Raw genomic sequence first — 27,664 nt, forward strand, 5'->3', positions numbered from 1 at the left:
CCACCATGTATTTTTCTTTTAGTCAAGGAAACTCTTTCCAAATTCAACAAGTTAACTTTTAAGCTTTTGAAAAACATATTCAAATAATACTTTAAGAAAAATCTTGAAATGTGTATATGATAAAATTAAATCAATCCTTTTCCAAACTCCTGTAACATAGCAAGTTCCTCTATTCATGTGACTTGGGTTTCAAAGCATATTTCTACCCTATTCAAGTTATTTTCAATTTAACTGTTCTATGAGGTATATATGTGTCAATTGTCTATATATTTACCTGTTTTCCCTCTCAGATTTATGCTTAATAAGACTCATAACGTTTTGTTGAAAAGTCTCTTTTTCATGAGGTTCATTACAAAAATTGTATTGTACACTAAAACCTAAAAAATGTTTTATGGTACCATTTAATATGTTTAATATTACACTGCATAAAATAGAAATCAGTAATAAATATGACATTATTTTTTGGACATGTGAAGCATTTCACTGACAATACAATTCTCATTGTAGAATACTTCCAATGAATTACCAACATATTCTCGCTTTGGCCTTTGCAGTAAAGGAGATCAATGAAAATTCTCAGATATTACCAAATATAACATTGGGGTTCCATATTTATAATAATTATTACAATGCAAAATGGACATTTCATTCCACGATGCTACTTATCTATACACTAGAAAGATTTTTTCCAAATTACAACTGTAATGCGAAGAAGCTCCTTGCTGTGATTGGTGGATTAGATTCTCTTACTTCTCTTGATATGACAATAGTCCTGGAAATCTACAAGATTCCTCAGGTAGCACATACATAAAACACAATATGTTTTTTAATTGTCATTACTATTGTTCTGCTGGATGCCCTTTTGCAGTTTTAATGTACCTGAATCAGCATATTTGTAGTACTGTATATGTACAATAACATCCAATGTAAGAGTATAGAATCATTGTTCAGTTTTTAACTTTATATATGATACTTGATTTACCAATTATTTCTTATATTTGAGAAAAATAATAATTAAAAATCACATCATTAAATTTCCCACTTTTCATAAAATATGTAGTTGAATCAAATTATTAAAATGAATTTTCTAACTTCTGAGTTTTTCAGAGCATAATAGTTCATCAATCTAAATCTTTAAAAATCCCAGAAAACTGAGAAGAATTAGATTACAGGGGTGGGCAGACCTAGAAATGGAGAGGGATGCCCTTCCAGTAGTGAAAATGGAACTGCACATGCAGCTTCAGCTGACCAGTGGCCATGCACGCACATTGCATGCACGCAACCAGTGAGATTTCAGTGATGATTGCCATTTTTTGCTTCTGTGCATGCACGGAAGCAAAGAAATTGGTGGTTTTTACCAAAATCTCACTCATATGAAGACGCTTTCACAAGATTTCAGTTGCTGTGCATGTGCAACAGCCAAATCTTACTGTGGCACCTAGAGTAGCAGAGCTCCAGCCAGCAGCAACAGCGGCGACCCCAAGCTTCAGCCACCCAGAGTGCTCTCCTGTGCCGCATGTCATCCTCTTGGTGCGTCCAGCATGATCAAGTCAGCAGCCATCTCAGAGTCTTGTGGCCTTTGGAGGCACAGCATTGGAGGCCTGGCTAAGCCCAAATAATGGATGGCCGCAGCCAGTGCTGCTCGGCGGGCAAAGGGAGCAGAACCCCTCTGCCAAGCGACATCCTCCCTCCTCCTTGCCCACTTCTGCACAGGTAAGACCTCCAGACACAGAGGTAGTAGGGGAAACCTTTCGGAACAAGGGAAGGAGGGTGGCTGGAGGTGGTCTTACCTGTGCAAAAGTGGGTGAGGAGAAGGGAAGATCTCGCTCAGTGGAGGGGCTCTGCAGCCATGAGCCATCCAATTTCCAAGCTCAGCAGAGAGCAGCATGCTGCCTAGCCAAGCCTCCAGCGCTATTCCCCCAAAGGCCATGAGGCTCCGAACCAGCTGCTGACTTGCTAGCACCGCTGTGCCGAAAAAATGGCATGTGGCACGGGGAGCATGCTAGGAAGCTGGAACTTGGCACCACCACTGTTGCTGAAGCCTGGCATGGAAATTTCATGCATTTCTTTGCTTATGAGCAAGTGCGGAAGCAAAGAAATCATCAGTAATTTGTGAAATGTGGCTTCTGCGCATGCACAGGAAGGTGAAGCATGCATGCACATGCATGTGCACCACCAGTTGGAGCCATCAGTAACACCAGCAAGTGGCAGTCTGTCACTGGAAATGTACAGTTTATTAGAGACACAGGTTTTGCAAGAAGATGAAAATAGAGATTCAACTTCCCACAAAAACTGCAGATGAAATGAATATGATATTGTAGAGAGAACACTACTTTTAGCATCTGAAAAAAATGTTTTTAGGGAGAAATTGTTAAGTGTACACTCTGTCTTCTGGGATAATGGGAAAATTACCAAATCCTGATTATGTTAGAGATCATGAACTATTTTCTGAAAAGTTGCTACTAAAATGTTGGGATTTTATTTGGTAAATATAATGTCTGAAAACTCAAGACTATCTTTCATAATATTATTAAATTAATCAACTAAAGAGATCCAGAAATACAAAAATTAAAAGGCAATGAAGTGATTTTTTCCCCCCATTATAGCAATAGCACTTAGATTTACCACTTTTACAGCCCTCTCTAAATGGTTTAAAGAGTTAGCATATAAACCTCTCTAAATGGTTTAAAGAGTCAGATTTACCACTTTTACAGCCTTCTCTAAACGGTTTAAAGAGCTAGTGTATTGTCCCCAACAATCTGGCTCCTCATTTTACCTACCTTGGAAGGATGGAAGGATGACTCAACCTTGAGCCTGGTAAGGATGGAAGGATGATTCAACAAATTGCAGACAGCTGACTACCTACAGTACTTATAATGGAACTGGAAAAGGTGGAAAAAAGAGCAACAAGTATGATCAAGGAAATGGAGCATCTCCCTTATGAAACCAGGTTGCAACGCCTTGGTCTCTCCAGACTTGAAAGACAACATTTAAGGGGTGACTTGATTGAAGTGTATAAGATTATGCATGGGATAGAAAAGGTGGATGGAGAAAAATTCTTTTCTCTATTACACAATACTAGGATGAGGGGGCACTCCCTAAAGTTCATAGGTAAGAAAATGAGGATAAATAAAGGGAAATATTTCTTCACTCAGAGGGTCATTGGTTTATGGAATTCACTTCCAGAAGAGGTTGTGACAGCTGTCAGCCTGGATAGTTTCAAGGCAGGATTACACAGATTTGTGGATGCCAAGTGTATTGGTGGTTATTGAAACAGGTGTCCATGTGCCACCTCTATGTTGGTTGAGCCAGGCAGGATTCCCTTGGGTACCATTTGTTGGGGGTCAAGGGAAAGGGAGGGTTTTGCCTTTTCTTTCTGCTCAAGATCCCCATGTACAACTGGTGGGCCACTATGTGACACAGAATGCTGGACTTGATGGGCTTTGGCCTGATTCAGCATGGCTCTTCTTATGTTCTTATGTACTTCATTCTAACCACTGTGCCACAAGGCAGAGGTGGGTTCCTCCCAATTCAGACTGGTTCTCCCAAACTAGTAGCAAGCCAGTGGGGTTCTCATGATGACATCATGGGACTGGTTCTATTGGTGCCTGTCCATGGATGCCATCATCTTTGATTTTAATTTTAATTTATTTTAAAGTTTATTTTAATTCTTTGGGGAATTTTTTTTTTCAGTTTTTTCTTCTTCTGTGCCTGAGCAGAAGCTGAGTTTCCTGCACATGCATCACTATCTTGTTTTTCCCTCCTGCTTTCCTCCCTCCCTCTCTTTCTCCCTCCCTCTCTTCCCTCCCTCCATCCCTCCTTCCTATTTAAAGGCAGATTGAATTATATGCCACTCAATTATGCTTCTATTTGGAGATAGAATGTCTTTTCTGCCTGCATAAGCACAGATATAATTTGATGACAATGATTATAAAAATCACATTGCTTTTATATATTATTTCAATTGCAGTTATCTTTTCATAAGATCAAAAAGAGCAAGGTTGAATTAGATATGCCTAATCACCATATATTATTATAAATAGTTTTCTTCCTAGAAAAAAAACCATTTCTCCTTAGCTTTCAGTATAAGTACTTTTTCCACATTCTTCACTACGTGCAGCACATAATGAAATGATAGAAATACTAAATAGAAAGAAGTTATATCCCATAGTTTAAACAGTTTGGCATACCTATGATTAGTATACTTGTTCCTTTTCTAATCTTTTTAAATGGATCTCTTAAGCTCACCTATAGTCCCACTCCAGTGATGAAGGACAAATATCCTGGTGTTCCTTTCTACCAGATGGTTCCTAAGGAAGATCTTCAATATGAAGGGATTCTTTCTTTGCTCCTATATTTCAAATGGATATGGATTGGGATGGTTGCCATGGATACTGACAGTGGAGAAAGATTTGTCCAAACAGTGATACCCATGTTTTCTCAGAAGGGTGTCTGCTTTGCATTCATACAAAAGATCCCCATTCCAACCTTTATAACGAATATTGAGTGGATGCTAAAACAGGGGAACATAATGTATGATACACTGAGAGAAAATAATAAGGTTAAGGTGGTACTGGCCTACAGTGAATCACATTCCTTGGGATTTTTTAGATTTCTATCCTTTTTATCAGATGAAGAAGTAGAAAGTAAACCCAAGAACCCCTTAGGCAAAGTATGGATAACCACAGCCCAAATGGAACTGACTTCTTTTGGATTTCAAAGAGATTGGGATTTAGACATTTTCCATGGAGCTATAGCCTTCAACTTTCATTCTAATCATGTACCTGGCTTTCATGAGTTTATTGAGAATCGAACACCACCTGGTGCAACAGGAGATGGCTTTATCAAAACCTTTTGGGAGAAAACATTTGGCTGTCTATTTCCAGGTACAGTTGTAAATGAAATAAATGTGAAACATTGCACAGGGGCAGAGAAATTGAAGAGTCTCTCTCCTCCCAGTTTTGAAATGGATATGACTGGCCACAGCTACAGCATCTACAATGCTGTTTATGCCATAGCCCATGCTTTCCAGGATATGATTACATCTGGATTCAAATACAGAAAAATGGTTGATGATGGACTGCAGCTTCACAAACAATCATTTTGGCAGGTAATATGTCCATTATCCTCTTGAGACCTGATTCTCCAGTACAGAAACACAATAACTTTATTTTTCTTTCCATTCTTAGAATCATGACTCCTAATTGACTCCTAATTAAAATGAGTCTTTCTTCTACTATCCTTTTTAGTTCAAAAACCATTTCAATTTGTTGATAGTATCAGTTTCAATTTGAGAGCATATTCCAGGCATTGTACAATCTTCCATAACAAAATAACAGAATAAATACTTGGAAGGATTCTTGGAGATTTTCTAGTTGAACCCACTCAATATAGTCTTTGGAGAGGGGTGGCATACAAATCTAATAAATAGTAGTAGTAGTAGTAGTAGTAGTAGTAGTAGTAGTAGTAGTAGTAGTAATAATAATAATAATAATAATAATAATAATAATAATAATAATAATAATATCATTCCGGACAAATGGCTGTCTAATCACCTTAAAAGCCTGCAGTGATGGTATACCCACAACTTTTGAAGGCAATTCATTCAACGGATTAATTGTTGTCACTGTCAGAAATTTCTTATTAGTTCTAGATTGGATTTCTCCTTCTTTCTGTTATTTGTGTTATTCTGTTATCTGTTATTATCCTTAGTGGGTGGAGCTGCCCTCCAAAGATGGGAAGATACTGCCCTTTAGCCAATCCGGACTGAGTCTAAAATGTATAAATTGTGTCCTTCTGCCTAGTAACCCCCTTCTTTAGGCTCAATCCTCAGCCTAAGGATGTGTGCTTCATTCCCATCCTTGGATATTAGCTACTGTAGCTTCTAAACCTCATCTATACATCTAGTCTGATTTTTTAAAGCTTGAATCCACCTTCACACCACCCCAGTGATTGCTGTCATCTGCTCCTGGGTTGAGAGCAGCAATAGGTGCTAGGTCCAGCCACAGGGCAAGCCTCCAGCCAATGTGATTACTCTGAAGGGCTTGGACCATAGTTTGCTGCTGTGGCTCACAGGATGCACTGGCTCCATAGCTGGCTGGCTGATGTGCATCATACATGGCAGCTAGCAGTGGTGCCAATCAAGAATCAGTTGCTATTCAGGGAGGTCCTGACCCCAGAGTGGTCAAGTCCCAGGACAAACATAAGGTGCTCCCTTCATGTACCCATAAGGCTACTGCTAGGTCTTTCTCCTACTCTAGATGGGGCCCAAGGGTTCAGGAGTCCTCATACAGGTGGTTTTCTAGCCAATAATGGATTCATCAATACCCAGCCCCAGACCAGTCATATTGGGGTACCTCATTTAAACAGCCCATTTGGGGAGCCCGTGGTTGCCCCTTCTGCCGGAACTGCTAATCCAGACCCTCCCATTGGGACTGGCTGCCCCTCTTTGCTAGGCAATGGGAGGACATCACCCATGACATCTGGGTCAGAGAGAGGCTAGCATCTGGTCTCTCACTAGAATTCCTTTTCAATCCCCCCCCCCCGAGCTTTTCCTCTGGTGTCCTCTGCCCTCCAATTCTACCAAGAGGATCCTTATGTCTGAGCTCATCCAGCACCTGCTAAACATTCGAGCCAACCATCAGGTGCCTGAGAGCCAACATGGGCAGGGGTTTTACTCCATACTCTTTGTTGGATAAGTGGAGAGCTCATCCTAAATGTAAAATGCCTTAATAGCTATTTGATATATTCAAAATGCACATCCTGCAGTCAATCTTGGCAGGCATAAGGAGAGGTGACTCTGGGGGAGAAAGATACCAATGCCATTCACTGTGGCTGGCTTCCAGGTCTCCTGTATATCTTCCCCCCCACTCCCAATGCTGCCCAAGGAGGTCAGGAAAATCATCCAGGAATGAGCCAAGGTGAATTTGCTGGCTGCCCATTGGCTCTGGAGAGCCTGGTTTGTGGATCTTATTTCCCTGTCTGTCTCACCCTTGTGGAGGACAGACAGAGTGGTCACTTGCCCAGGGTCCAGCATCCCAATCACAGGTCTGCTGTGCAGCCAACTGTTCATCCCTGACTCCATTTATTTATTCATTACAAGATGGACTCATTTGTTGCCACTGACACAGCGTTTGGATGATGGGTACTCCAGCAGGTGGCACCTGAACTTGGGGTTGCCAGCCAGACTTAATTTCCCCCCCTAGGGTCATGGGGCTTTGGTATATACCATCCATGGAGGCTAGCTCCACCCATCCGACCTACCTGATATACCCCTTCTCATAGAGTGGACCTAGCCTCCAAGACTCCCTGTATTGTTTTCTGTACTGGCTGGCACATGGAGGCTTGTGTTTTGTTTTATGCATTATATTCTGTTTTATGTGGGAGCTGCACAAAGAATCTACTGTTGTCCTTCACCTAAAGAAGGGGGTTACTAGGCAGAGGGACACAATTTATACCTTTTTAGACTCAGTCTTGATTGGCTAAAGGGCAGTGTCTTCCCATCCTTGGAGGCTAGCACTACTCTCTGAGAAGGGACATATTAGGTAGATCCAATGCCCATTTCCTGACTAGCTCTTAGGTGCATTGTGAATAAATTGACCCCTCTCTGTGACAGCCCCATAAATATTGGAAAAACTGCAATTTTTTTACCTGTTCAACTGTTCATCATATATTTTAGGGTCCAGCTCTCTATCTTTTTTTTGCTCTTCTCTGCACTCTAGAAAGAATCTCAGTTTCTCTTTTGTATCACAGCGACCAAAACTAGTACTTTTATATATTATTTATTTGTTAAATTTACTTGCCGCCTATCTTGACTGAGGCTAGTCAAGCAGCTACCCAGTGTGCCTTACTATAATAAAATGGAAAAAGTGAAAAAAATATAATCATACCAATAGCAAAAAATAAAACAATTAAAATTAACCAATCTAGAAATAAGGAGAAATTTCTTGAAAGTTAGAACATGAGCCGAGGTAGCACAGTGGGTAGAGTGAAGTACTGCAGGCCACTAAAGCTGACTGCTAGATCTGCAGGTCAGCAGTTCAAATCTTCCATCCTTCTGAGGTGGCTAAAATGAAGACCTGGATTGTGTGGGCAATTTGCTGGCTCTGTTAAAAAGTGCTATTGCTAACATGTTGTAAGCCATCCTGAGTCTAAGGAAAAGGGCAGCATAAAAAATTGAATAAATAAATAAACAACTAGTTATCAATTGTCCAACACAGAAAGCTTTTTAAAAAGAGATTGGACAACAATTTCTATACTTGAGCAGATGTTTGGACTACAATATCTCCAAGTTCCTTCCAACTCTGTTATTGTGTTAAATTATAAAATATGGGTGAAAGGGGAGCAAGGAACAGGTTACCCACGGGACCATCTCCAGCCTCAGGTATCCCAGTGACCGGTTAAAGCCCACAGAGTTGGCCTTCTTCAGGTCCCATCAACCAAGCAAGGTTGCCTGATGGGGCCTAGGGAAAGAGCTTTCTCAGTGGCATCTCTGACTCTCTGGAATCAACTCCCTCCAGAGATTTACACTGCCCCTACTTTCCTGGCCTTCTGGAAGGCTTTAAAAACTTACCTTTGCCGGCAGGCCTGGGGCCATTGGACTTTAACATCTAACCCCAGTCTTCAGTATGACTGTGGTGTGAGTGAGTAGGGTTGTATGATTTTAAATTTGTGTGTTTTTTAGATTGTTTTAAATATTGGACTTCTGAACTGGCTTTTGTATTTTTATATGTTGTGAGCCAACCTGAATCCTTGGAGAAAGGCAGCATAGAAGTCATACATACAAACAAACAAACAAACAAACAAACAAACAAACAAACAAACAAACCAAAAAGCACAGATGTGAAGTGGAGTCAGCTAATTAGTCCAGTAGCCACCTCCAGTTATGTACAGCCCTTGTTTCCTAATTCTTTGTTGATGCAGCCTAGGACTTGATAAATAGATATTATCACATACATATCATCATCATCTCAAATAAAGGCTGTCATTTTATGCAATTAATGCTATCATAAAATAAATATTTTGGGGCAATATTCAAAAGAGATAAGAGATAGAATTTCACTGCCACACTTCAAAATATTAACAGAAAAAGTAAAGACAAACAGAATGAGAAGAGAAACCCCAAAAGTAATACAAGTAAGAAAAGCAAATTACCTTGAACGAATCAATAAATGTTTAAATGAATGAAAGGAGAACTGGGGGCTTTCCAATTGCATATGGTTTTAATCTACAATTTTTTCCTCAACATTTGTCATTTGTAATTTAGCTTCATCACTTTTTGAGACAGGTCACATTTAATAACAGTGTTGGATACAAGATATCCTTTGACCAAGATGGAAAGTTAATAGCAGGATTTGATATCATCAATTTCATTCTTTCTAAAAAGATGACAAAAGTGAAAATTGGAAGGATAGACTTTCAGTCTTCTACAGATCAATCATTCTTCATTGAGGAAGGTGACGTAATATGGCACAGCTGGTTTAACCAGGTAGTCTTTTTAGGAAGTATTCTGAATCAGAAATATTCAATTGATTTTTAAGTATAGAAATAAAATCACAAATAGCCATTAAATTTTTAACATTAAATTGATTGATCAGCCTAGATTTCTTTTTTGTTGTTGTTGCTATTGTATATAACCATAAACATGATGTTTAAGTTAACATAGTACATTTTAATTCATGAGAGCCATGCTGCAGCTAAATAAGATTTCAGAAATACAGTGCTCAAAGATTACTAATTTTTGATATTTTTTATTTATAACTTAGACACGTCCTGTTTCTGTGTGTACACCAAGTTGTTATACAGGATCCAGGAAACAGGCCATAGATGGGGAGCCATTTTGCTGTTACTCTTGTGTGCCATGTCCAGAAGGAAAAATTTCAGAAAAGGAGGGTGAGGTTATTTTATTAATTTGCATCTAACTCCTTATAAAATGGAAAACATTAGTTTAAAAAAGATTGTCTAATTGTTTTTTTTACTTCTTATACACTTATAATATTATTAACAAAGATAGTGTGAAACTACCTTGATTTTTTTTCAGGTATTTTTTCTATTGTTTTCATTATTCTGAGAACCAGTTTAGTGTGGTGAGGAAGGCATCAGGCTAGAAACCAGAAATCCATGAATTTTAATCCTAGAATGGAATTCATATTCTCTCCTTTCATCTTCAACAAAAAAAAAGGAAAGCCGAGGAAACAAAAAAAAAATTAAATTAGCCTTTAAGAAAAGTGCCACATAAAAGTGGTACCAATATATGATTACTTAACAGAGAAAGTTGGCCCAGGGATTTGGAAGAGATGCTCTGTGTGTGTGGATGGGAAAGTGTGTGGATGGTTGTCAGGGTGTGTGGGAAGGGTGATGAATGAGTGAGAGGTGTTATATAGGTCAAGAAGGGCATTTGGGGGAGTAGGGGTGGTTTGTGAAAGATATCTGATGATAGAATGTGTGAAAAATTCCATGTGAATCAGATACTTTACTGTGGGGATTGATATAAGTTGGGAAAGATCCATGGCAGTAGTTGGGAGTGCATGAGAGGAGCAGTAAGAATCAGGGAGTTAGCACTGATAGAGAAGAGTGAATGGTGTTGTGCAATAGGTGTTGTATGGGTTGGGGAAAGTGCACAGGGGGCACAGTTCAGTAAAGTACAGAGCCGGGGTGGCACAGCAGGTAGAGTGCTGTATTGCAGGCCACTGAAGCTGACTGTAGATCTGTAGGTCAGCGGTTCAAATCTCATCATCGGCTCAAGGTTGACTCAGCCTTCCATCCTTCCAAGGTGGGTAAAATGAGGACCCGGATTGTGGGGGCAAATATGCTGGCTCTGTTAAAAAGTGCTATTGCTAACATGTGGCATAAAAAATTGAATGAATGAATGAATGAATGGATGGATGGATGGATAAATAGATAGATAGATAGATAGATAGATAAATAAATAAATATTATTATGATAGGGAAGTGCCATAGATCATTAAAATGAGAATCATTTTTCTCATTTTACAGTAGCAGTTGCAGCAATAGCAGTTGTGACTGCAGTAGCAGTTGCAACAATAGCCATAAAATAGCCAGAACTCCCAAAGAGTCATTGTCTTAGGAGGCATGGATCCTGGATTTTGTAACTATTCTGTAAGATAGCGCATTTGAGCTATGTTTACTCTTTGTTTTCTGAGTTAAAGGTTGTAAAAATGAGAATTTTAGAAGCATATAGATTTCCAGTAAATATTCCAATTAAGTGAACATTTTTATGATGTATAACATTTTCTTCTATTGTATCTAGTCATTTCTATAAGATTATTACTTTCAATTTCTTATTTAGTAATGTGTACACTCCTAAGGTTTATCCATTCAACTGAAACTTAGATAAGACCCTTTCAATTTCAGATATGAATGACTGCTATAGTTGTACAAAAGAAAAATATCCCAACGAAAACCAGGATTTATGTATTCCCAAGGACATAAGTTTCTTGTCTTACAAAGAACCTTTGGGGATCAGCTTAGCTTGTTTTTCTCTTTTCTGTTCCACAATCACGATTCTCATACTAAGGACATTTCTGATGCATCACAACACTCCCATTGTCAAGGCCAGCAACCGAGATCTTACCTACATGCTCCTGATCACTCTCCTGCTCTGCTTCCTCTGTGCATTACTATTCATTGGTCAGCCAAACAAGGTGGCATGTATTCTCCGACAAACTATTTTCAGCATCATCTTCTCTGTGGCTATTTCCTGTATTCTGGCCAAGACTCTGACTGTGATTCTGGCTTTCATGGCAACCAAGCCAGGAAGCAGGATGAGCCAATGGGTGGGGAAAAGATTGGGCTATACTCTTGTTTTATCTGGCTCCTTAATTCAGATTGGGATTTGTATTATATGGCTGTCCATCTCTCCTCCTATTCCTGATACTGATCTGCACTCAGAGACTGAAAAAATTGTCCTACAATGTAAAGAAGGTTCTATGATTATGTTTTACAGTGCAAAGTGTTATATGGGCTTCTTAGCCATGATCAGCTTCATAGTGGCTTTCTTTGCTAGAAAATTACCAGATACTTTTAATGAAGCCAGGTTCATCACTTTCAGCATGCTACTCTTCTGCAGTGTTTGGATATCCTTTGTTCCAACCTACCTGAGTGCTAGGGGAAAATACACAGTGGCTGTGGAGATCTTCTCAATGTTAGCCTCAAGTGCTGGGCTGCTGATCTGTATATTTTCTCCCAAGTGCTACATTATTCTTCTAAGACCAGAGCTGAACAACAGGCAGTTAAGAAAAAAGAGGAAGTAGTTGAATATGCCCAAGAATGTAGCTGAAATCTTCATGAGAAATGGACTTCTATGTTTATGTGTTTTTTATGGTGGAAATTGTGCTGAATATTTTTCCAAGCATTTATATTAATTAAGTTATTAAAGGACTATATTTCATTAAGAATGCATTAATTCTGAAAATACCTGGAAAAGTAACCAACATGTATCTTCAAGTCATCTTTCCCCTTCCTCATTTGCAGTTCATAATATGACTATAAAGTTTGTATAATAATAATGGTCATCAAATTGACAGAAAACATTTTACTTCAATTTTAATTTTTTTTAGAGATTTCATTACAGGAGATTTTCCATTTATGATTATTTATTTACCAATCATTCAATTGACTTATGACTACTAGGACTATCACAGCATCCCCATGATCAGATGAACAATATTTGGGTATTTGACCAACACCAAGTATTTACAATAATTGCAGAATCTTTGGTCACATAATTGCCATCTTCCTACCAGTGTTCCCTCTAATTTTTTTCTGGTGTGGCCGGAAAAGTATAGTGTCTGAGCGGCAGTCCCTTCGGGACTGGGCGGCATAAAACTCTAAATAAATAAATAAATAAAAAGTGTGGGCGCACGCTATTACGCATGCGCGAGTTCTGACATCCATAATTCACTACCCCTCCTCTCTCTCTTTCTCTCTCCTCCTTCCTCTCTCATCTCTCTTTCCTTTCTCTCTCTCCCTCTGTCTATCCTTTCTATCACTCACTTTCTTTCCCTTCCTCCTTCATTTCCTCTTTCTCTCATTCCCTCTTTCTCTCTATCCTTTCTATCTCTCACTCTTTCTTTCTCTCCCTCCCTTTCTGTCTCTTTCCTTTCTCTCATTCCCTCTTTCTCTCTATCCTTTCTATCTCTCACTCTTTCCTTCTCTCCCTCCCTTTCTGTCTCTTTCCTTTCTCTTATTCCCTCTTTCTCTCTATCCTTTCTATCTCTCTCTTTCCTTCTCTCCCTCCCTTTCTGTCTCTTTCCTTTCTCTCATTCCCTCTTTCTCTCTATCCTTTCTATCTCTCTCTTTCCTTCTCTCCCTCCCTTTCTGTCTCTTTCCTTTCTCTCTTTCCCTCTTTCTCTCTATCCTTTCTATCTCTCACTCTTTCCTTCTCTCTCTCCCTCTATCCTTCCTTTCTCTCATTTCCTCTTTCTCTCTATCCTTTCTATCTCTCACTCTTTCTTTCTCTCCCTCCATTTCTGTCTCTTTCCTTTCTCTCATTCCCTCTTTCTCTCTATCCTTTCTATCTCTCACTCTTTCCTTCTCTCCCTCCCTTTCTCTCTCTTTCCTTTCTCTCATTCCCTCTTTCTCTCCTGGGGCTGCCTGCACCTGCCCTGCACCCCCCACCGCGGAGGGAAAGCATTCGGTATCGGCACTGCTAACCCGCCCCCCTCCACGAGCAGCAAAAGCCTCAGCGACGGAGCCGAAAGGCAAACGGCGCGATCCGTCGCTGAAGCTTTTGCTGCTCCTGGAGGGGGGGAGGATTTAATCCTCCCTTCCCCCCGGCAGCCAAACCTCGCTGAGGCTTTTGGCATCGGCCCTCTCCCCTCCACGAGCAGCAAAAGGTTGCAGGTTCAAGTCCCAATGGGTATGGCTAGCTGATGAGGCCAAAATAAGGCTGAAATAGATCTATCCTAGTCTCCCTTAATGTTCAAATTCAGCAAAAAACCATGTGACACATATAGATAGAATTGTCGGCTATCAATAAAATTAACTGCCTTGGAAATGGCCCTGAGTTGGGCCGAGAGGCAAATAAGGAGCTGTGATGTTCCTTCAATATACCAGGGAGATTTGACACAAAAATATGTAACCCTTCCTTGGTGCAGAGCTGAAGGGATTGGATACTGTAGCCTAGAGGATAATTCTCTACCTTACAAGGCAAAGGTTGCAGGTTCAAGTACCAGTGGGTATGGCTAGCTGATGTGGCCAAAATAGATCTATCCTAGTCTCCCTTAATTTTCAAATTCAGCAAAAAACCATGTGATATATATATATAGAACAATCTACATATATATATATATATATATATATATATATATATATATATATATATATGTCACATGTTTAAGCTCCTTGTCAATCCTTCTAATAATTATGAATTTGGAATTTTGAAACTTGGAAACCAGCCTTAAACAAAAAACACTTCATAAATATCACCATGTCAATCCTTCTAATAATTATGATTACACCAACCAATCAGATCACTAAAACATAATCACCCAATCTATTTGCTACATTCAAACCAAATCTCCACCCCCACACTATATACTAGGAAGAAATGACAGTTGCAAACATTCCATTTTACAACAGCACGAAGCTTGGAAACTTCAGCCTGATGATGGTGAATGTGATTTCACCGAAACGTCGCATAGACATGCAAAATATTACACAGGGCAAAACCCGAACTCAGAACAATCTACATACATATACCCGTGAAAATTTACGAAAACAAAGATATATATATATATAGATAGATAGATATAGATATAGATATATAATAACTTATTATATATATAATAACTGTAATGTAAATGACTTTTTAAAACTTAAACTTAAAAAAAATACTTAACTAAAGTGAAAGGTGAAAGATTCAATAGGCTTAGCCATCCTGTATTGGGGTGTATCAATCAATAATTTGAGGCTCACCAATGAGTGATCTATGCATTGCAGGGCAGAAATCAAAATCTCCCTCAAATTCAGTACACTTTGGAATTGCTCCAACATAAAAACCAGTTCATTCATTCACTCATTCAATTTCTATGCCGTCCTTCTCAACCGACTCAGGCTAGCTTACAACAGAGTTAAGTACAAATATATTACCATCACTATAAGTTAAACCCTGGATGACGTGGGTTAGCTCCATGGCTGCCATAATGGCTATAAGAAACTGAGTTGCTTTTGATTCCACAGCTAGGGAGGGAAGGTTGAAATCCTCTTGTATCATAAGTCTGGAGCACTCCACTGACAGCCCAGCCACTGCATCAAGGAGTCCAGACAGGGAGGTTGCTATGTAGCAAGGAGGGTTATATAACAGCAACAGTTCTGACATGTCCTGCTTCCCAATTTAAGTAATAGCATCTGACATCTAGAAATCTGTGGAGCAGATCCCTCCCTGGACAATCACCAGTACTCTACCTCCCTATTTGGGAGTTGGCTGGTATCAAACCTGGAAACTGAAAATGAGCAGGTCTCAGAGAGCACAATCCATTCCTCTTGCCCGAACCAGGATTCAGCAAGGCACACCAGACCAGATCAGCCTTTTCCTCAGCATAAGTTGTGAATCAAAGTAGCTTTATTACAAACTGATCAAGTATTCATATTATCATATTATAAATCCACAGTTTTTGCTATTTTACTATTATACAAATTATACAATCATACTGCTTCTTTCTTTTTTCTTTCTTTCTTTCTTTCTTTCTTTCTTTCTTTCTCTTTCTCTCTCCCTCCCTCCATCTTTCTTTGAAAAATGTCTCTTCCAACTGGTGTTAAATATGGTCAATATATTTTCTGTAATCACAGAAATCAGTTTTGCCACCTCAACCAACACAATCAGCTTTACCACCCACTCATCCATTGTAGGTACAGTGGTACCTCTATTTGAGAACTTAATTCGTTCCTTGACCAGGTTCTTTAGTAGAAAAGTTTGTACGTAGAAGCAATTTTTCCCATAGGAATCAATGTAAAAGCAAATAATGCATGCAAACCCATTAGGAAAAATATAAAAGCTTGGAATTTGGATGGGATGAGGAGGAATAAGAGGAGGAGGACAGTCGCTGTCAAAAGAAGAAGGTGCGGTGAGGGGAATAAAAAAAATCCAAAACTAAAAGCTAAAAAAGCCAAAAGCTAAAAAAAAAAAAAAGAGGGACTCTGAGGCAGCAAGGAGGAGCACATACCTCCCATACACCTGATGCAAAGCTGCCTCTCCAGAGAGATAAACTGAGGTGTGCAAGAGGGGATAATCTCCCACTCCTTTGACCAAAGGGCAGTGGCTGCTGCTGCTGTTGCTGCTGTTGCTGCTAGCTGCTTCTTCTTCCCTCCCATGCTGAAGGACTCCCCTCTCCTCTTGCTCACTCACTTTGTAACCAGAGCCTTTCCTTCAATGTGGTGACTCCTCTGTTTGGCTGAAACCGAGTTGATCCAGCCGAGGTAAAGCACCCCCTTTTGCCTTTCCATGCCCAGAGGCTCTGGGAAGCAAACTTGTGCCGGGTGTATGGGAGGCAGTGTGAGGGAGTCACCACAGCGAAGTAGTTTATTCCCTCTTCAAGCGCCCAGAGAAAGGAAAACGCTCCGTTTGCTCTGGATTGCCCAGAGTAGTTAATGCATGGAAATCACTACCAGACTCTGTAGTATCACCTCCTAACCCCCAGAACTTTACCATTAGACAGTTGTCAGTAAGGGGCATGCATAAGTGCACCAGCGTGCCTTCCGTCCCCTGTCCTAATGTTTCTTTTTTAATTTATTTTTTACTAGTTTCATGTATATGAACATTATTATAGCTTTACATGACCCCAATATGTACCTGACAAAATAAATAAATAAATAAATAAAAGTTTTTTTTACTCTAGATTTAGTTCACATTGTCACTTTGTTTTTGAAATAATTATAGTCTGAAAGTTTCTCATTGTACAAGTAGTGAAAACATTATAGTCCAATAAATATGTTGATCCTGTAAAAAAAGAAGAAGCATGTTTTCAACTTTACTTCAATTGGAATTCCCAACATGACCTATTTCTCTTTAATTACAGCCTTAGTTGACAATATTTCTTGAAATCTCTACAGATGTCTAGAGACCATTTCAATGTTAGAAAAATCATGGTATTGATATTCTTGTAGAAAAAGGGAGAAGTCAAGCTATGATAATCACAGACATTATTTCAAGAGAAATATGAGCACACAATTCTTTTCTTTAATATGTATGGGTTGCTAGCTCCGCAGCTGCAAATAGTGCTTGCCCAAATATTGAGTGTGACTGATGCTAAGATCTGCAAAGAGAAGGAGCCACATCCTCCGGTTCATGTATATCAACAATTGGGAGATATTTTTGTTGGCTTCATTACATCTCAAGCATACATAATTGATGATATAATAACCTTTAACATAGAGCCTCCTCTAACAATGTTGGATGAAATTATGTAGGAAATTGGCATTCTACTTTCATTTCTTAAATCTCATGACATTTTTGAGCAGCTACAGATTTGTCTTTGGTAATGTAGAAAGTTAATCAAATAAAAAATAGGCTAGTTGAAGAGAAATTGTATTTCTTACTTATTTACATGGGGTGAAGGTTTTTCTTTGATGTTTTTCTTTTTCCCCACAATTAGACTGTAAAATGACTAGTCCTTCCTCTTTCTTAAATAGTAGGTATGTTTTATAGCAATTTATAACATTCAGATTTGTAGAGGTTCTATTATTGTGGTTTATTCAGCTTTTTTATAAAAATTAAATAGTTTTGATGAAATTAGTCATCTGTCCAATCATTTTTGTTGACTTACTAGGTTAGAATAAGAATTAAACATCTTTCTTAGAAATATTTTACTAAAATTAAACTTTTTTAATAGTATGGTGCCTAAGAATTACCAACATATTACAGCCTTGACATTTGCAATAAAGGAAATTAATGAAAACCATCAAATTTTATCCAATTGTTCTATGGGCTTCCACATCTTTGACAGTTATTTTAATGCAAAATGGAGTTATCGTGCTGTGATACAACTCTTATCTGCATTGGAAAACTTTGTCCCCAATTTCAAATGTGGCACCCAGAATAATCTGATGGCAGTCATTGGAGGGCTGGATCCAGATGTTTCTCTATATGTAGCAACTGTCTTGGATATCTACAAAATTCCACAGGTAATACATATTTTTTTATGTTTATGTGTAAAATATCTGTGCAATACTGGATCTGAGACAAAAGCCTATATGCAGAGATATCCAGTGATGTCCTTTTTAAAACAATAAGATAAATTTCCTGAAAAGTATCCATTATTGAAGCAATTTGAAAAAAAGGAAGAAAAAGAGCACACTAATTCCATGCTGTCCTGATGTTTTTAGCTTATGTCATTGAATTCTTAATGATATGGGTGTAGAATGTAGAAAAGGAATAATAATAATAATAATAATAATAATAATAATAATAATAATAATAATAACCATCAACATTGAGAAATTCACCATCAGTCAATTGTAAAAGTTAAAAAAATTACTCAGAACAGCTTCCATCCTGTGACAATATTTGTAAAACTATCAAACATCCAGATCTGCTTATCCCAGAAAATATTTTTTAGGTAGACAAAAACACCAAACCGAATGTGAACATCTGGATGGCTATGCAATCAACAACAACAACAACAACAACAACAACAACAACAACAGCAATAAAAATCTGCTATATATGAATGACCTGAAGCTGTATGAAAATACTGAAACTCTCTGATCAATATGGTCCGAATCTTTAGCACTGATATCAGCATGGAGTTTGGTTTGGACAAATGTGCCACAGTAGTACTGAAGAAGGGTAAAATCACTCAAAGTGTGGACATAAACATTCCTAATGGTCAAGCCATACAGTGTCATCAGCCTATCAATACCTGGGCATACTTCAACATGGGCATGTGAAAAACGTGGTCAGCAAAGAGTAAGAAAAATTCTTAAAAACAAGCTCAATGGAGATAATGCCATCAAGGCTATAAACGTATGGATTATACCTGTCATAAGATACACTGCTGGCATAATAAACTGGACAGGCTGAACTGGACAATTTGGAGAGAAAAACAAGAAAACTCATGACCATTCACTATTCTCTTCAACCTCATAGTGATGTCAACAGACTATATTTTCCCAGAAAATCTGCTGGCAGAGGACTTTTACAAGTAAAACAAACAGTACAAGAAGAAAACATGCATTGGCAGAATATTCAAAGAAAGTGAACAACCTGCATTAATTGAAGTAAACAACCAGAAGCTTCTGAAAGCACAGCAAACAAAGAACCAGTATACGAAGACTGCAATGCAAACCAGAGCCAACAGCTGCCATAATTAAGCTTTGCATGGGTAGTTCCTCAACAAGATTAAAGGAAAAGTTGATAAGGAGAAGACCTGGTTATGGCTCACTAATGGAACACTGATGAAGGAAACAGAAGGTTTGAATCTTGCAGCCAAGGAGCAAGCAATCAGAACAAATGCAATCAAGGCCAGGATTGAAAAATCAGTTGATGACCCAAAATCAGACTTTGCAAGGAAGTTGATGAAACAATTGATCATATAATAATAATTTAATAATAATAATTTATTAGATTTGTATGCTGCCCCTTCCCAAGGACTTGGCAACTGCAAGAAAATTGCACAAACAGACTACAAACAGAGGAACAACTATGTGGCCCAGATGCTAATAATAATAATAATAATAATAATAATAATAATAATAATAATAATAATAATAATAATAATAATAATAATAATAATAATAATAATAGTAGTTATTATTATTATTATTATTATTATTATTAATTAGATTTTTATGACTCGGAGTGGCTCCCAACGACAATACAACATGTACAAATCTAATATTAAAAACAATTTAAAACCCTCATTCTAAAAAGAAAAACAATCACACAACCTAACAATTTATACATAAAACCATAGTAGCTAGGGGTATATTAATTTCCCCATGCCTGGTGACATAGGTGGGTCTTTTGAAAGGCAAGGAGAGTGGGGGCAGTTCTAATCTCTGGGGGGAGTTGATTCCAGAGGGCCAGGGCCACCACAGAGAAGTCGATGGGACATGGAGAAGGCCAACTCTGTGGGACCTAATCTGTCCTGGGATTTGTGTGGAAGAAGATGGTCCCAAAGATATTCTGGTCCGATGCCATGTAGGGCTTTATAGGTCATAACCAAAACTTTGGATTGTGATCGGAAACTGATTGGCAGCCAGTGCAGGCTGTGGAGTGTTGATGAGACATGGGCATAACTGGGAAAACCCATGATTGCTCTTGTGGTCACATTCTGCATGATCTGAAGTTTCCGAACACTTTTCAAAGGTAGCCCCATGTAGAGAGTGTTACAGTAGTCGAACCTCAAGATGATGAGGGCATCAGTGACTGTGAGCAGTGACTCCCTGTCCAGGTAGGGCCTCAACTGGTGCACCAGGCGAACCTGGGCAAACGACCTCCTCGCCACAGCTGAAAGATGGTGCTCTAATGTTAGCTGTGGATCAAGGAGGATGCCCAAGTTGTGGACCCTCTCTGAGGGGGTCAATAATGGATGGAAAGATGGAATTGTCCTTGGGAGGCAAAACCCACAGCCACTCTGTCTTGTCATGATTGAGTTTGAGTCTGTTGACATCCATCCGGACCCCAACAGACTCCAGGCACCAGCACATCACATCAGTACAGGTGATCTCAGTAGTAATCGGCACACTGAATGCTGTGCCAAAAGGTCTCAGCCAGCATTTGAAAACAATAAACATTGATAAAATCATGATCTGTCAGTTGCAAAAGGCCACTGTACTTGGATCTACATGCATCATACGAAAATACATCATGCAATCCTAGACACTTGGGAAGTGTATTGTGATACAAAATCCAGATGTGTATTACTGTTTTTTTGTAAATAAAATAATAATAACAATAACTGGATTACATGTATAACATAGAAAGATAAAATGGATTAAAATAGTTATGAATTTCCAAGCCTGTGAATGATTCTGATTGAATAGGTAAATTTATGGAAGGAATACTATAATTTCAATTATGTCTCTTGCAAAAATCCTTACCTTCTTAGCCTACACCAATCCTTAGCTTCTTATCCTACACCTTGGCTCTTGCCAAAATCCTCCTTTCTTAGCCTGCACCAGTAGTATATTGAGAGATGTCAAGGTGCAGGGAAAATAATTATCCATTTATACTATCTAAGAATGTTACATTTTTAATGTGATCTTTTGTGGCTTTTAAAAAATTGACTAAAAATAGAGAAAAATAGACAGTCAAAGAAAAGAAATACATGCACATAAAGTGTTTCAAAACTGGAAATAACAAAGAAAAACAAGTAAAATATAACATTTTATCAATAAATAGTTAGAATAGAATAGAATAGTGTAAATTTTCTGATTTGGGAAACTAGAATACACACACATACAAACACATACACACAAATACACATTTAGTTGGATGGGCAGCATTAGGATCTAAAACACTGCACTCTCTGGAATCAATTAGATAGAGACATCAAAAATATAGTGTCTAATAAAAATATTCAATGTTTTTTCCCATGCTAAATTGACTTTATGGGAAAAACTAAAAATTGGGGGAAAGATGATGAAATGGAAAAATTGGATGAAAACTGAACTTTCCCTTTGAACAAAATGAAAGATAATGAGCACAAATTTTTAATAAATTCTGTGTTAAGAGATAAATATCTTGTTTAAAAGGAAATATTTAAAAATACATTTTTTTAACAAAGATGCTTGAACTATGTTTTATGTTATCATCACTGGACTCTTCTCCTTTCCTTCCATATCTCTCTTTAGCTCATATATGGCTCTCCTCCAGTGATGGATGATAAAACCCCAGGACTGCCTTTCTATCAGATGGTGCCAAGAGAATCAATCCAATATGTAGGAATTCTTTCTTTGCTTCTGTATTTCAGATGGTTATGGATCGGTATCATTGCTATGGATAATGATGATGGAGAAAGATTTATACGAACAGTTGTTCCTCTGTTTTCCCAGAGTAATATTTGTTTTTCTTTTATAGAAAAAATTTCTAAACCATCTTTTGATATAGATGGAAGAGAAAATATGATCAAGGGAGCAAGAATACATGATAAAATCATGCTCAGTGAAGCCAATGTATTAGTTGTCAATGGAAATTCCTATTCTATGGGTATTTTTAGATGGTTTCCATATCTATCTGAATTAGAACATGTTTCTGAGAATCCAAAAGGTAAAGTATGGATACTAACAGCGCAGGTGGGACTCAGTTCATTTGTTTTTCAAAAGGATTGGGATACAGAATTTTCCAATGGAGCATTGTTCTTTGTAGTGCACTCCAATTATCTACCAGATTTTGAGCTGTTTCTTAAAAATCAAAGGCCAACAAGCCACAATAAGGATGGCTTTATCAGAGATTTCTGGCAACAGGCCTTTGGTTGTGTGTTTCAAAATCAACATCTAGATGAAGTGAAAGGAAAAATATGCACAGGGAAAGAGGACCTGAAAAGCCTTCCTGCAACTTTCTTTGAGATGCAAATGACTGGCCAAAGCTACAATGTCTACAATGCTGTTTATGCATTGGCCCATGCTTTAAATGACATGTCTTCTAAGATGACTAAAGGACTGAAATATAAAAGAAAAAGAATGGCTAAAGAAGGAAAAATTAAGGTTCAAGACTTGTGGAAGGTAATTTTTGAAATAAGTTTAATTCTTTACCCATTCAACCAGACTTAAAAAAAAACTTGTCGCCCAACTTTCCAGGGTTAAAAGAATTTTCCCATTGCAATCTATTTCGGACATGAACCAGATTAATAGTAGTTAAGCATAGTTTCTTCAGCTGTATGTCTCAAGACTCATTTTTTAAAGAGTAGAGATAGACAGTTCCAGCAGATTTGGGAAGGAAATCAAATTTCCAATATTTTTTGTACTATACTATAAATATATGAATTCATTTTACATTTTACAATGTTCTATAGTTTATCCCTGTGCTCAGCACTGAAATTCTTCTACTGCTGTAAAGTTCCTGCACTAAACAAAGAAGCTAGTGAAAAAGTGAAAAGTTAGAATGGCTATGTGTTTATTCTAAATGTACAAAGCAAATACAGTTTAACATGGAAAATGCATGTGATAGAATAGCATTTTAATCCAGTCATTGACCAATAAAAGTTGCATTGGCATCCTTCAGGCTCGAAAACCCATGGTATCATGTTCTGTACTCCCCAGAGCACGAAACTTTGGTTGGTTAGTATGGAAGGTAGTCTCAAGCAGTCTCTCTCCATGTTTCTGAAATAATCCAATGGAATGGCAAAGACCAACATGATTTGTTTCTGGTATCTGGAGGGCTGTGAGTTCAATCCTAGGTAGAGACAGACATTTCTCTCTCTGGGCCCATTGAGAATATATCTGCTGGAAAAAATCCCTTCCATAAGGGCCAGTAAACATTCAGCTCCAATCAGTTGCCTAGATTTCACCAAAAAGGGATTATAGAGTCATTAACAGAAGATGTTTGAATTCTGGATTTTTAGACTCAGTATGATAGTATCAGTACAAATGAATTTTTTTAAAACAAAAATCAAATTATGGTTATTTTGGTGAGTTGTTATGCATGATCTACTCACTTGATGTTATATTATCTTTAATTTTTGTCTTTTCCCTTTCAATACAGTTCCACCAATTTTTTAGGACCATCTCCTTCAACAATAGTGCTGGGGACACCATCACTTTTAATCAGGATGGAGAGTTGGTAGCTGGGTTTGATGTGATTAACTGGATCGTTTCTTCCAATCAATCCTTCCAACGTGTGAAAGTTGGAAGGATAGACCCCCAGGCCCTTCCAGGCAAAGTGTTCACCATCAATGAAAATATTATAACATGGCATAGTTGGTTTAATCAGGTATAATTTCTTGTTGTATGAAATGGCACATCCTTCAGAAAACATCCCATGTATATTAAAATCAAATACTTCTTTAGCTTAATGTATGCATTAGGTGATATATAACTATGAATTTCAACCAACTTCTATACTTTTTAAATGCTATTGTTTGAATTGAAATGGTTACAGGAAACTAGTGCAAATACACATATTATTCTATTAGATTTCCATCATTTTAAACATCCATATCTTGGTTTTATCAAATTAGTTGCACTGAGAAATTTAGTTTTTAGAAAGAAAAAATATTTTAAGTTCATTTTGACCTTTGCAATGCATTAAAGCTGTCAATGTCTTAAATTCATTATATTAAAATACAAAAAAGTCCCTTTATGTTTATTTAATATAAATGCACAGTTCATATTATCTTTGTCATTACTTCTATTCTAAAGTTCTTACATTTATTGCTCATTAGATTACATAAGGAAAAGCCCACCCTTTTTATATCCCCGAGGGTAAAGCCCTCAGTTTATCCCAAATTCCTTAATTTATGGTAAAAGGAAGGTGACTGGATAGAGCTAAGCATTTACTTGGGTTTATCAAATGCCTGGCCGTTCAGAAAGTTCCCCAAAGTGCCTTTCCTGACACCATGTAGTGTTTGCAGCAGATATTTTATCTTTGCATCTAGGAGAGAGAAACATCTATCAGTACCTAGTACTGAACTCAGTGGTACATAATCTCTTGTCATTTTTTAAACTTTGCATATTTTTATATGGCCTTTATAGTCCCTTTCATTTTAAACCATCCAGAGTCACATACAGTGAAATAAGTAGTGAATAAATCTGATTAATAATAAATACATAAATGATAATGTATCCCATAAATGATCTGATGGGAATATTTGAAAATGAGATTTATTTATTTAATTGATATGCTGCCAATCTCCATGAAACAGCAAATCTGGGTGACTTTCAATATTATATTATATTTATTGGATTTGTATGCCGCCCCTCTCTGCATGTAATTACATATAAATGTAATTATATTAATTCCAACCAGTCTTTCTGTGCAGTGCAGTGTCTCGGTGCACTTGTCCTCTGCATTTTTTTTTGCAACTCTGAGAACATTTATACATGAGAAATTTCTAAGAGGATAGTTTCCAGGTTAAGGTTAAATCTGTTGAATTTGTTTTTTTGTTGTGGGAGGATTAGACACAACCCATCTCTCTGTGCAGTCAGAGTTGCATTCCAGGTTGGAGGAAGAAAATGAGGGAGGGGCAGCCATTTTGTTGCTTTGATTGCATTCCATGTCCTCAAGGGAAAATTTCAAGCAAGAAAGGTAAGCATCTTACTACAATTTTTTATCAGTGATGTGTGATATAAGATAAAATGTGGTGGCGTTTCTGGTTTGGATAGGATATTATTCTTTGGGAATAAGGTCTTTGTTGCTTCTATTCATTGAGATGTTCTTGACTGAGGATTCAAGAGATATTTATGACGATAGTCTTTACAGTCACAGCTGACTTACCACTTCCTAATATTGAAAGTTTAAGCAACCAATCCAATCCAACTGTACCATCCATACCACCTGAAGGAGGTTTGGCAAATGATAGTCATGTCTTCCCTAGTAAAACAAAGCAGAACCTAAGGTATAAGAGCCATATGTAGCACTCAAATCTCCTGCATCAATCTCCCTTAAGGTGACCAGATGTCCCGCTTTCAGCATGACAGTCCCGCTTTTTGATCCCACGTCCTTTCAAAAATGTCCCACTTTTTTTAACATCAACTGCGGCACAGAGGCTTCCTGACACATGGTGCGTCCACCCCCACACCACCTCTGGGGCTTCCTCTGCCCTGCCGACTATCTCAAGCTCAGCAGGGTGGAAGAAGAAGAGGGGGGAGGAGAAGGGGCTTATCAATGGAGACACCTGGTCTTTCACAATGAAGGAGCCAGACAGAAATAGTGACACAGGAGGTGGAGGAAGATGGGGAACTTTCTGAACAGCCAGGCATTTGATAAACCCATTTGATGATGTTAAAAGTACCATGTGTTAATACCACTTTATAATGCCACACTTGAAATACTGTATTCATCTTTGGTCACCACAATGTAAAAAAAAGATGCTGAGACTCTTGAAAAAGTGCATACAAGAGCAACAAAGATGATTAGGGGACTGGAAGATAAAACATATAAAGAATGGTTGTTGTTAGACAATAAACACATTGTCATGCAATTATGCTGCTTAGCAATGGAAATTCTAGCATTCCTCAATCACTGTGGAGTGTTAAGTGAGAATGTCATATGGTCACCATTTTCAAGGTTCTGCCAGCTTTCATGTTGACTTTGCTTGTATTAAATACAGCAGGAAAGGTCACAGATGTTGATTATGTAATGTGCAATCCTTGTGATTTATTTGCAAGTTTTGTATCAGAAAGTGAATTTTCATTTCCCCCACCCCCAGATATGAATGATTGCTACAAATGTTCAGATGAAAACTATCCCAGCAAGACCCAGGATTTCTGCATTCCAAAATTTGTAAGCTTTCTATCTTTCAAAGAACCTTTGGGACTTTTTTTAGGATTGTTTGCTGCCTCCTTCGCTCTGATTACAGTCTCTGTGTTTGGAACATTTCTGAAGCACCACAACACTCCCATTGTCATAGCCAACAACCGGGACCTCACCTATACTCTCCTAATTTCCCTCCTGCTGTGCTTTCTATCAGCTCTGCTTTTTATCGGTCGGCCTGGGAAAGTCTTGTGTCTTCTCTGCCAAACCACTTTTAGTATAATCTTCTCAGTGGCTATTTCTTGTGTGCTGGCAAAAACCATTATAGTTGTTCTGGCTTTCTTGGCCACCAAGCCAGCATCTATGTTGAGAAAATGGGTGGGGAAAAAACTTGCCAATTCCATTGTTCTTTCTTGTTCTCTTACTCAATTAGTTATATGTATTATATGGCTGTCAACATCTCCTCCTTTTCCAGATACTGACATGCACTCAATAGAGGATCAAATTGTTCTGGAATGTAATCAAGGTTCTAAAACTATGTTTTATTCTGTGCTGAGCTATCTGGGCTTTTTGGCTATGGTGAGTTTTACAGTGGCCTTTTTTGCCAGGAAGTTACCAGATACTTTTAATGAAGCCAAGTTTATCACATTCAGTATGTTGGTTTTCTGCAGTGTTTGGTTATCCTTTGTTCCAACCTACCTGAGCACTAAAGGAAAATATATGGTAGCTGTGGAGATCTTCTCTATCTTAGCCTCCAGTGCTGGACTGCTAGGATGCATTTTTCTCCCCAAGTGTTTCATTATTTTGTGGAAGCCTGAGCTGAACAGTAGGAAACAGTTAATAAAAATAAAGAAATAGTGTTTTGGTAATAATTTACAATCTGGTCTGGATGTTTTTCTTCCCTTGTTTGCTATGCATAACTTTTTTCTCTTTTTCTTTTGAGTTAAATATTATGCATGGCCTTCTCTGTTGTGGCCCCAGTTCTCTGGAACCAACTTCCCACAGTGATTCATACTGCCCCCACTCTCCTCGCATTCCGAAAGGCATTAAAAACACATCTATGCTTACAGGCCTGGGGCCATCATCTTCGTTCCAGGCAATAGTGTGAATGAGGGATGACTGATTCAGAGTTTTTTTATTTTCCTTATTTTTTCATTGTTGTACTATTTTATCTTTGTTGTATTTTATTCTTGTAAGCCGGCCTGATTCTCTGAGGAGAAATGCGGCCTATAAATATAACAAACAAACAAACAAACAAACAAACAAACAAACAAACAAACAAACGTCCCTTCC

The 27,664-nt window shown here is 38.0% G+C and overlaps 2 protein-coding genes across 2 annotated transcripts; both read left to right on the forward strand.

Annotated features, from left to right (window-relative positions):
• Window positions 1–655: 655 nt before the first annotated feature.
• On the forward strand, window positions 656–12,272 carry LOC139155288 (vomeronasal type-2 receptor 26-like). Its single transcript, XM_070730410.1, has 5 exons — window positions 656–796; window positions 4,244–5,110; window positions 9,266–9,460; window positions 9,765–9,891; window positions 11,374–12,272. Exons 1-5 carry the CDS (start codon window positions 656–658, stop codon window positions 12,270–12,272), a joined length of 2,229 nt encoding a protein of 742 aa, XP_070586511.1.
• A 5,578-nt stretch (window positions 12,273–17,850) lies between these two features.
• LOC139155289 (vomeronasal type-2 receptor 26-like) lies at window positions 17,851–27,229 on the forward strand. The gene is made up of 5 exons (XM_070730411.1): window positions 17,851–18,141; window positions 21,814–22,683; window positions 23,663–23,890; window positions 25,078–25,204; window positions 26,328–27,229. Exons 1-5 carry the CDS (start codon window positions 17,851–17,853, stop codon window positions 27,227–27,229), a joined length of 2,418 nt encoding a protein of 805 aa, XP_070586512.1.
• The last annotated feature ends 435 nt before the right edge of the window (window positions 27,230–27,664 follow it).

Source organism: Erythrolamprus reginae, unplaced genomic scaffold (assembly GCF_031021105.1).
Source record: "Erythrolamprus reginae isolate rEryReg1 unplaced genomic scaffold, rEryReg1.hap1 H_1, whole genome shotgun sequence".
Lineage (NCBI taxonomy): Eukaryota > Metazoa > Chordata > Lepidosauria > Squamata > Dipsadidae > Erythrolamprus > Erythrolamprus reginae.